The sequence below is a fragment of the Sander vitreus genome, unplaced genomic scaffold, assembly GCF_031162955.1.
Source record: "Sander vitreus isolate 19-12246 unplaced genomic scaffold, sanVit1 ctg315_0, whole genome shotgun sequence".
Taxonomy (NCBI): domain Eukaryota; kingdom Metazoa; phylum Chordata; class Actinopteri; order Perciformes; family Percidae; genus Sander; species Sander vitreus.
This window is the reverse complement of record NW_027595464.1, coordinates 12,774-23,609: the sequence shown is the minus strand read 5'-3', so window position 1 is coordinate 23,609 and position 10,836 is coordinate 12,774. Positions and strand designations below refer to the sequence as shown.

General features: G+C 39.7%; 1 protein-coding gene across 2 annotated transcripts; it reads right to left on the bottom strand.

Annotated features, from left to right (window-relative positions):
* Positions 1-1,738: 1,738 nt before the first annotated feature.
* On the bottom strand, positions 1,739-9,882 carry LOC144513680 (uncharacterized). Of its 2 annotated transcripts, XM_078244859.1 has the most exons (3): positions 9,682-9,882; positions 2,875-3,385; positions 1,739-2,799 (listed from the first exon to the last, which is right to left on the bottom strand). In XM_078244859.1, exons 1-3 carry the CDS (start codon positions 9,772-9,774, stop codon positions 2,180-2,182), a joined length of 1,224 nt encoding a protein of 407 aa, XP_078100985.1. In that variant the 5' UTR covers positions 9,775-9,882; the 3' UTR covers positions 1,739-2,179. The 2 variants fall into 2 exon arrangements, with proteins under 2 accessions (XP_078100985.1, XP_078100984.1); XM_078244858.1 differs by having other exon boundaries at positions 1,739-3,385.
* Positions 9,883-10,836: the final 954 nt, after the last annotated feature.

Below are 10,836 nucleotides of genomic sequence, written 5' to 3'. Positions count from 1 at the left end.
CACACACACACACACAGACACCTACATACAGACGCACACACACACACACACCTACAATCAGACACCTACATACAGACGCACACACACACACACACACACACACACACACACACACACACACACACACACACACACACACACACACACACACACACCTACAATCAGACACACACACACAGACACACACACCTACAATCAGACACACACAGACGCACACACACCTACAATCAGACACACACACACAGACGCACAGACACACACACACACAGACACACACACACAGACGCACAGACACACACACACACAGACACCTACAATCAGACACACACATATACAGACACACAGACAGCAGGCCCAGTTAGGAGGAGGACACCGTTAAGTTTCATAGCACCTACAGTTATTACATACGGGTCCAGTCGACCTGAACACCTCATAAGTAATAGTTAAGTGAAGGGGGGGGGGGGGTGTACCATGTGCAGTCATTGAAAATAAGTTTTTTGTTATGTTCTTCACAGAAAATGAGCAATGGCCAATGAGTTTGAGTTAGAAGAAATAATAAATAGCATAATATGTCTTTATTATTCAAATTTACAGTTTGCTCACAACAGATTCTCACTCCCATCTCGTAAAATACGGACGTTTGGTCAGGTGCCTTTGTCGTTCTTATTGACGCTAAAAGTCTCCTTTAGCGTCCGCTGCACGGTAGAGGATCCCCTGCCTCTCCCCGTCGCTGGCAGCCCCTCGCCGGGCATCGCGACCGGCTCTGGGTCGGCTTGGAAAGAACGGGATTGTTGGGTTCAGGAAAACAAAAACTAGGTTGGGTTCGGAAAACGGGGATCCCGTCGGAGTTCACTAAAACGCAGTCTACAAAACCTTAGGAGCGTTACGCACAATCTCACATGTGGTCAAAAGGTTGCGGAAAACTGGGCACATTTTTACACATGGAAATTCTTTATAAATCCCGACATTTGCGAGGAATGTTGCTTCACACTGCTTCACGCAACTTTTTCTTGCATAACAGGTTTTATAAATGAGGCCCCTGGAGAATATTGGTTCTCATGGTCTCCCGATGTTGTCATGGTGTCATACCCAGATGTTTCCCATAACTCTCACCACACGGGACCCCCCACATCAACAGTCATCAGTTGGCATGTGAGGTTCACACACACACATAACCTTATGTAATACATTCATAGGCGATATTTAAAAGCATGCAATCTATATTCAACCTATCAACAGTAAAGTATGTTGCAAAAAAGTCATAGCATAGTATGTTGAAAAAAATCATTAAGTCATATTATAGTATGTCAAAAACAGCCATAAAACTCATAGTATGTAAAAAAAAAAAGTCATAGTATAGTATGTTGGAAAAAAATCTTAAAAAGTCACAGTACAGTAGTAGTAGTAGTACAGTAGTACAGTATTTTGATAGTATGTATAGTATTTTGAAAAAAAGTCATAGTATAGTATGTCAAAAAAAGTTTAAAAAACCCCGTATAGTATGTCGAAAGGTCGTGAAAAGTCATAGTATGTTGAAAAAGTAATAAAAAGACATAGTATAGCATGTCGAAACAATTAATAAAAATGTTATAGTATAGTATGTTTAAAAAAGTAATAGTATACTATGTTGAGTATGATAAGAGGAAAAAATGAAAAAAATAAACCCAACTCAAAACGTATCATATATCCAAAAACAATTCCATCTCTTGATGTATATTGTTAATAACACTCAGTTACATAACACAAGATAAACGTGTGTATTTAAAAAAAAAAATAAGGTAAAATATTAGCAACTCAGTGAACAGAAAGAGGATATTAGGATAAAATGAGACTAAAACTGGTAAATAATTTTCTTCTACAAGCTTCAACCATGAATATCTCATAATCTGATTCCTTGGAAAACAACTGTTATGTTACACTCATCGTGTTTTTCACTGCACTGTTTTTCACTTGTCATCTTTACATGCTCTTTTTTACCCAATGTTATGTGCTCTAACATATTCCACACTTTGTTCTTCTTCCATATTTATCATGCAGGTTAGTGCCTGCAGTGGTCCTGGACCTCGGCTACTTTGGGCTCTGACTGCTCTCTTTTGTTATCTGGGTAGTAATCAGCGTCTTGACTCACGCTATTTGTTCCCTCTCTCCACTCTAACAACAGCTTGGCTTTAAAAAATGTTCAAGAGGAGGCAGTGTGAATGAGTTGGTGTCTTTTAAGGTGAGGACTCTGAGAAAAGGTTTTCCCACATTGTTCACACCAGAACGGCTTCTCTCCAGTGTGAACACGTCGGTGGACCTTTAGGTTAGATAACTGTGTGAAACCTGCCCCACATTGTTCACAGCTGTACGGTTTCTCTCCAGAGTGAATGAGCTGGTGTTTTTTAAGTTGACCACTCTGAGAAAATGTTTTCCCACATTGCTCACACCAGAACGGCTTCTCTCCAGTGTGAACACGTCGGTGGACCATTAGGTTAGATAACTGTGTGAAACCTGCCCCGCATTGTTCACAGCTGTACGGTTTCTCTCCAGTGTGAATGAGTTGGTGTCTTTTAAGGACAATTCTCCGAGAAAACGTTTTCCCACACTGTTCACACCAGAACGGCTTCTCTCTAGTGTGAACATGTCGGTGGCATTTTAAGCTTTTTAAACATGCGAAAGCTGCCCCACATTGTTCACAGCTGTACGGCTTCTCTCCAGTGTGAATGCGTTGGTGAGATTTAAGGCAACCAACGTGAGAAAAAGTTTTTCCACATTGGTCACAGCTGTACGGTTTATGTCCAGTGTGAATGAGTTGGTGGACTTTAAGATAACACAACGTTGTGAAAGCTGCTCCGCATTGTTCACAGCTGTGCGGTTTCTCTCCAGTGTGAATACGTTCGTGTCTTTTAAGGGTACCACTCACAGAAAAAGTTTTCCCACATTGTTTACAGCTGTACGGCTTCTCTCCAGTGTGAATGAGTTGATGGACTTTAAGAATACTTGACGTTGTGAAAGCTGCCCCACATTGTTCACAGCTGAACGGTTTCTCTCCAGTGTGAATGCGTTGGTGGACTTTAAGGTTACCACTCTGAGAAAAAGTTTTCCCACATTGTTCACATGAGAACGGCTTCTCTCCGGTGTGAATGAGTTGATGACCTTTGAGTGCACCTAACAGTCTGAAAGCTGCCCCACATTGTTCACAGCTGTATGGTCTCTCTCCAGTGTGAACTCTCTGATGAATCTTTAAACTTCCAGATGTTGTGAAGGACTTGCCACAGTGCTGACAGCTGTATCGTTTCTCTCCAGTGTGAACTCTCTGATGAATCTTTAAATTTCCAGATGTTGTGAAGGAGATGCCACAGTGCTGACAGCTGTGATGTGCGAGTCTGCCTCTTCCTCTCCGTTTCTACAGAAACAGACAGAGAGTTAGATGCAATGTTGGAGCGATACACATGCAAACATACTTACATATGCTAAGATGTTTACATATGCTAGCCATGCCAAGCGATGCTAACACATACTTACATATGCATGTTAACATATCTAAGCAAATGCACCTTGTTGATTGTTACGTCCTGTAGCTAGGGGTATCAGGACATAAACATAAAACCAGATGGAATTGGTATTTGAGTGGAAATTTATTTTGAATAAGGCAAATTTAACAAAGGAGCTTACAACAAGGAAAAATGGGGCCGGTGGGTGCTGTGGAAATAAACAACAGACTATAACAAAAAGAGATCCTCAAAAGGAAGACTATTTCTACACTTATAAAACAACAAGGTTAAACAAAAATCCTCTCTAACTAAAGTACTTTACAAAACAAAACACAATACTCACAGCACCCCTAAACCTAATGTGACTAAACAATCAACCTGTTAAATGCAAAGATGGAATCAGTTTAACACTCAAGCCTTGGCCCACTTCCTCACAATCACAAACAACATTTTTCCAGTCCACATTTTTTTTTACATTTTTCCGTCCACTTTCTTTTATATGACATTTTTCCTGTCAAGATTTGTTTTTACCACATTTTTCCATCCACTTTCTTTTTTATGACATTTTTCCTGTCAACATTTTTATTGCAAAATTTTTCCGTCCACTTTCTTTTATATGACATTTTTCCTTTCAAGATTTTTTTCATGACGTTTTTCCGTCCACTTTCTTTTATACGACATTTTTCCTGGCAAGATTTTTTGGCGATATTTTTCCTGTCAACACTTATTTTTTACCACATTTTTCCGTCCACTTTCTTTTGCGACATTTTTCTTAGAAAAATCTTTTTTACCCACATTTTTCCTTTCAACATTTTTAATACGACATTTTTCCTGTCAACATTTGTTTTTACGAAAAAATTTTGTCAACATTTTTTTTACGATTTTTTTTGTCAACATTTGTTTTCACGATATTTTTCCTTTCAAGATTTTTTTTACCACATTTTTCCGTCCACTTTCTTTTTTACCACATTTTTCCTGTCAACATTTTTATTGCTACATTTTTCCGTCCACTCTTTTTTACCACATTGTTCTTGTCAACATTTTTATTGCAACATTTGTCCTGTCCACATTTCGGTCCACATGTCCGACATATTTCCTGTCCACCTTTTTTTTGCGATATTTTTCTTGTAAAAATCTTTTTTATGACATTTTTCCTTACACCATTTTTTATTATGACATTTTTCCTGTCAACATTTGTTTTTACGAAAAAATTTTGTCAACATTTTTTTTGCAATATTTTTGTGGTCCAGATTTTTTTTACAACATTTTTTCTGTCCACATTTTTTTTTACGACATTTTTCCTGTCAAAAACGATTTTCCTGTCCACATTTTTTTGCGACATTTTTCTGTCCACATTTCTGTCCACATCCAACATTTTTCCTGTCAAACATTTCTGTCCACATCCAACATTTTTCCTGTCAACATTTTTTTACGACATTTTTCTGTCAAAATAGTTTTTGCGACATTTTTTCTGTCAACATTTTTTTTTCTTGACATTTTCCTGTCAACATTTGTTTTTACGAATTTTTTTGTAAGACATTTTTTTGTCGACATTTTTTTTTTACGACATTTTTTCTGTCCACATTTTTTTTTTACCACATTTTTCCTGTCAACATTTTTATTGCGACATTTTTCCTGTCCACATTTTTTTTGCGACATTTTTCTGTCCACATTTCAGTCCACATGTCTGACATATTTCCTGTCCACGTTTTTTTTGCGATATTTTTCTTGTAAAAATCTTTTTTACGACATTTTTCCTTACATTTTTTTTACGACATGTTTCCTGTCAACATTTGTTTTTACGAAAAAATTTTGTCAACATTTTTTTTCACAAAATCTTTTGGTCAACATTTGTTTTTACGATATTTTTCCTTTCAACATTTTTTTTTTACCACATTTTTCCGTCCACTTTCTTTTTTACCACATTTTTCCTGTCAACATTTTTATTGCGACATTTTTCCGTCCACTCTCTTTTTTACCACATTGTTCTTGTCAACATTTTTATTGCAACATTTGTCCTGTCCACATTTCGGTCCACATGTCCGACATATTTCCTGTCCACCTTTTTTTTGCGATATTTTTCTTGTAAAAATCTTTTTTATGACATTTTTTTTTTCTGTCCACATCCAACATTTTTCCTGTCAACATTTTTTTACGACATTTTTCTGTCAAAATTGTTTTTGCGACATTTTTTCTGTCAACATTTTTTTTTACGACATTTTTCCTGTCCACATTTTTTTTTACGACATTTTTCCTGTCAACATTTTTTCACGACATTTTTGCGGTCCAGATTTTTTTGCGATATTTTTCTGTCCACATTTCTCTACACATGTCCGACATTTTTCCTGTCAAAATCTTTTTTGCGACATTCTTCCTGTCAGAATCTTTTTTGCAACATTTTTCCGGTCCAGATTTTTTTGCGATATTTTTCCTTTCAAGATTTTTTTGAAACGACATTTTTCCTTTCAAGATTTTTTTGAAACGACATTTTTCCTGTCAACATTTTTTTTGTAACAAAATTTTTGCTGTCCACATTTTTTTTTTACGACATTTTTCCTTTCAAGATTTTTTTTTACGACATTTTTCCTGTCCACATTTTTTTTGCGACATTTTTCCTGTCCACATTTTTTTTGCGACATTTTTCCTGTCCACATTTTTTTTGCGACATTTTTCCTGTCAACATTTTTTTTTGCAAAATTTTTGTTGCAAAAAAAGTACGACGTGCAAATGGCCAACATCGCATCTACGTTAAACGTACTGCAGAGGCTCAATTTTTTTAAGTTTGTAGGGGGCGCTAGCAAGCCATTTCTGTGAGCATATTCCCGAAAGCTTTAAAATACGTACATTTTCACCAGACTTGATGCGGAACGCCAATTTTGATGAGTTTATGAATATGTTAAGCCACTCAAAAAGGCAATTCATTTGCCGTAATAATAATAATAATTCCTTCAGTACCAATAGGGCCTTCACCACTGTCGGCGCTCGGGCCCTAAATATCAGGAGATTAGCTGGGGCTAATAGAAGCTCGTGTCCTGTAGCGAGTTAGAGCCTCAAATCAAAGTACGTCATCTCAAGAAAACATTACAAAGAAAACAGCTTATATAACAGCATCGGGATAACCGTGACAATGGGGATGATTGAAATGAATGACTAGTACTCATACAGGTTACTGTATAAAGAGAGGGGCTGACGACAGAGAGGGGAGAGCTGTAGGAGGAAGGAAGAGTTTTACAATCCTGTCATTTATTTTGCCTTTTCCTGAAAACTGCCAACCCCAGCTTTAAAAAGGTGTGTAAAAGCAGATCCTTTTTAGTGGATCTTTAGAATAATGCCTCCACGGTGGCATCACACAAAATGACTTCACTTTGCAATGAGTTTACCAGCATTTGATTGTAATTACTCAACAAAATAGTCTTCTTTGAAAGATCGTGATCTGGAGGTGGAGAGGAGACAAAAGAACAGGGACAACAAAAGAAAGAAGTAGAAAAGTAAGGGTTTACTCCATTCTTACCGGTTTGGTGTCCTTCTCAAAGTCGGTGCAAATGCCTTTGATGTCTTTGAAGACGGAGGCAAACGGAGTGTAGTGGAACGGGAAGTACGACTTCCAGGAGGCACAGCCCTGCAGATCAACACAGAAACAATCACAGACTTTATTAAAGCTGCAAGCAGCGTTGGACGGGCCCTCGCACCTCTGCGCACGTCGGGGTAACTGGCGGACACCGCTCCTTGCGACCGTGTATTTGCGCAGCACTCAGACACCGCAAATCGTCACCAATGAAAAGGGAACTCCCTGCTGAGTTCAAAGATACCTTACACAAGACCCTAAGTCGTACAGTTCATTAGCTGTGAAAGGGGGCGTGGCTAAAGCATGGGGGGTGTGCCAAACCATGACCAATGAAAACAGAACTCTATGTTGAGTTCAATGATACCTCACACAATAGTGTACAAGAAACGGGTCATTAGTTATTAAAGGGGGCGTGGTTTAAGCATAGGGGGCGGGCTAAACCATGACCAATGAAGGAGGAAGTCTCTGCTGAGTTCAATGATACGTCACACAAGGGTCTACCTTAAATGGTTTAATTGTTATAAAAGGGGCGTGGCCTGAATACGTGGGCGTGGTTAAAGTATAGAGGGCGGCTCAGTATCAAATGTAGACTGCACATTATAAGTTTCATGTATATTGGATGATGTTTGTCATATAAGGCGCATTTCCTGTTGCCAGCGGGGGGCGCTAGGACCAAAAGTCAATATTGGCCTGTTGATGTCCTCAGGACTGGACTCTTGTAGATTGTGGGACATTTCAAGCAGATATGACAATGTACACTGTAGTTACAGCCACTTTGTCATTCATCGCTAAACACACAAAATGGCCGCCACGCCCACACTGTCTGACGAAAAGATTTTCTTTTAACAATTTTTCATCTTTAACGTCTTAAGATGGTTCAGACCAAATTTGAAGTTGATTGGATGAGATCTCTAGGAGGAGTTCGTTAAAGTACTGCATGTCGAAATGGCCAAAATCACACTAATTTTGAACTTTGAAATCAAAATGGCTGACTTCCTGTTGGGTTTAGGGTATGGCTACAATGACGTTTATTATACTTCTTGACATGCTCCATATGTGTACCAAGTTTCGTGAGTCTACGTTAAACACACTGCAGGGGCTACATTTCTTTATCTTTGTAGGGGTGCTAGCGAGCCATTTTTGTGCACCTATTCCCGAAACCCTTAAAATACGTAAATATTCACCAGACTTGATGCGTCCGCCAATGTTGGTGAGTTTTTGAATATGTTAAGTTCCTCAAAAAGGCTATTCATTTGCCGTCATAATAATAATTCCTTCAGTTCCAATAGGGCCTTCACCGCTGCCGGTGCTCGGGCCCTAACAAGTAACAACAAAATAAATGTTGAGTTGGTATGCTAACTGAACCAGCTTCAAACTTTAGCACTTCTTTTGCAGGAAAATGGCCATATTTGCCTTCTCTGGCGAGATAGACACCTCTCCTGACTTATGGATGTCCTGCACAGGAGAAACCTCTCTCAGATGGTGTCCAAGAGGCCTGGACACACAAGGAGGAGTTAGAAAGGGCAGACCCCCCCCTCCCCTCCCCCACCACCAGGCTCCAGGGTCTCGTCCTGAACGATAGACTAGCAGAGTAAGTGTAATATGTTTACTAGCGATACCGTGCAGTGATTGGTTAATATGCTTTTAGGTCCGTTTTGGTGAGCCCAGAGGGGAAATATGGCATTGTAAAAGTAGCCTACATTAACGGTAGCTAGCTAACATAGACTACAGAGAAAGTGTGGAATATAGTGGAACCGGGTTTCGGTACCCAACCCTAGTGGTAGTACTGCAGACCTGTCAGTGGCTGACAAAGACCACCCTACTTCACCCTGGGGCTCTGCAGAATGGCCCAGACTTCCTAGTACAGACACTTTTCTATTCTACTCTGGGGTGTCACCTCGTCCCTATTGGTGGGCTGGGGCCAGGATCCTTTGCTTCAGCCATAAAACATATAGTTCCCCTGTGACCCCTCACCTAGTTAAGAGATATCTAACCAACAGATGTGGCAACCCCCTCTTTTTATGGCCACATTCCTTTCTACTCTGAGAGTGACTGTTTGACTCCCTTCACCCGTCTCTCCCTCTCAACCTAAAGACATTTCAGAAGACATTATGATTATCTTTTAATCAGGGCCTTGGTGTATCCTTAGCATGTTAACTTGTTTTATTTCTTCACACATTCCTGCTCTTATGTTGTCTACTTTGGTATTTATTAGTCAAGCATTGTCATATCTATCTTCATAGCGCTGTGTTCACAAAGCAGTAAAACGGTTTAACTTCCTATACATTCTTCACAATAAAAGCCCCTGGTTACTTTGTTACATACATGCTTTTATTTTGAAGAGGAAACATAAGGAAATGTTGCTCTTCATCAGCATTACCTTAACAAGACTCCTATAAACGGAGCCGAAATGTAAACCAAAGCAGATATCAACTAGAAACTAAACTAACCACAGAGATTCAGTTAGAAGCTACAAACGGACTGAGAGCTGAACACACCGAGACTTTTAAAAACCTCTTTTTACGCCTATTGCCCCTTTTCACACGGAGAGAAGCATGTGTGCTAATGCACACAGAGCCACATGTTTCCATGAGAGTCGGCCATCTTGTGTCTTTAGTGTACTTGTTGTGTCCTAACACTGACCTGAACACCGCTGCTATCAGAGGTCGAGCCTGCTGCTGCTCTTCTGGGGACCTTGTTGCTCCGCTGCTCCGGCTTCTGCTGCTCCTCCTCCATTCCGCTCTTGTCCTGGTCCTGGTCCTGGTCTCTGAAATCCAGCAGCTCTGCACTGGGTCTCTCTCTCTCTCTCTCTGAGCCCCGATAGCCTCATGTCCCCCTCTAGTCTCTCCCACAACCCTCCCCCCTTCCTGTCTCTCGCTCCAACACGTTCAACTGTAACAAAGCTTTCTTAAAGCCACAGTAAGCTTTTCAGTACACAGAGCATATATCACACACATTAAAATATATCAAAGATTAAAATAAAGAATTACATTATACTTGATTCTTATAAAAAGAGATCAAGTTCTAAGCAGACTTTAAGAGAATATGCTGCCAAAGCAATAAAGGATTAATGAATGCAAAAGACATACAAAACTCAAAAGACTTTAAGAGTGTACTATACTAAAGCAACAAGTTCCATATTCAAGGCAGTGCAATCACTAAACAAGCCCACTGTAAGAGTCTATGTTAGCAACATAATAATAGAAGCCAAATACAATACAAAAAAAACACTGTGCAGTGCACAGTATAGACATTCCTGAGTGTTTAATACAATATAAAAGTCCTGTTTTCAGTTGTACAGTCCCAACATAAATATCTCCTGTACAAAAGAAAAAAATGCAGTGCAAAAACCAACAATGTGCAGTGAACAGTACAGACATTCCTGAGAGTGTTTAACACAATATAACAGTCCCAACATAAAACCTGATGCACAATCAAACTGACTCTCTTAACTGCTATTCTGTAAGCTTACATGCTAATGAAGTGTGTGCAATATAGTACTGTCCACTTTCCTCCACTTCTCTCCTCCTCATCCATCACCACTCTTTACTCCTCTTCTACACTACCTACTCTGAATTACTGTGTAGGAATGTGAGCATGTCCACGTGCTCTTTGGTGAGGCTTGCTCTGTTTTTGCTCACGATGGTCCCTGCTGCTGAGAACAGATGTTCCGAAGGTGTGGATGTTGCAGGGGCAGCCAGATAGGATTTCGCCACAACAGCCAGGCCGGGGAACCTCGTTTCATGTTCCTTCCACCATTGGAGTGGGTTTTTGTCCTTTGGGATGGGGTTTCTCCCT

Bases quoted from the DNA above. Each gene is read 5' to 3' on its own strand.
- LOC144513680 (XM_078244858.1), bottom strand. From the start codon at position 9,774: ATGGAGGAGGAGCAGCAGAAGCCGGAGCAGCGGAGCAACAAGGTCCCC. The intron at 3,386-9,681 runs GTCAGTGTTAGG...CTGTTTCTGTAG, and splicing joins CTGATAGCAGCGGTGTTCAG to AAACGGAGAGGAAGAGGCAG.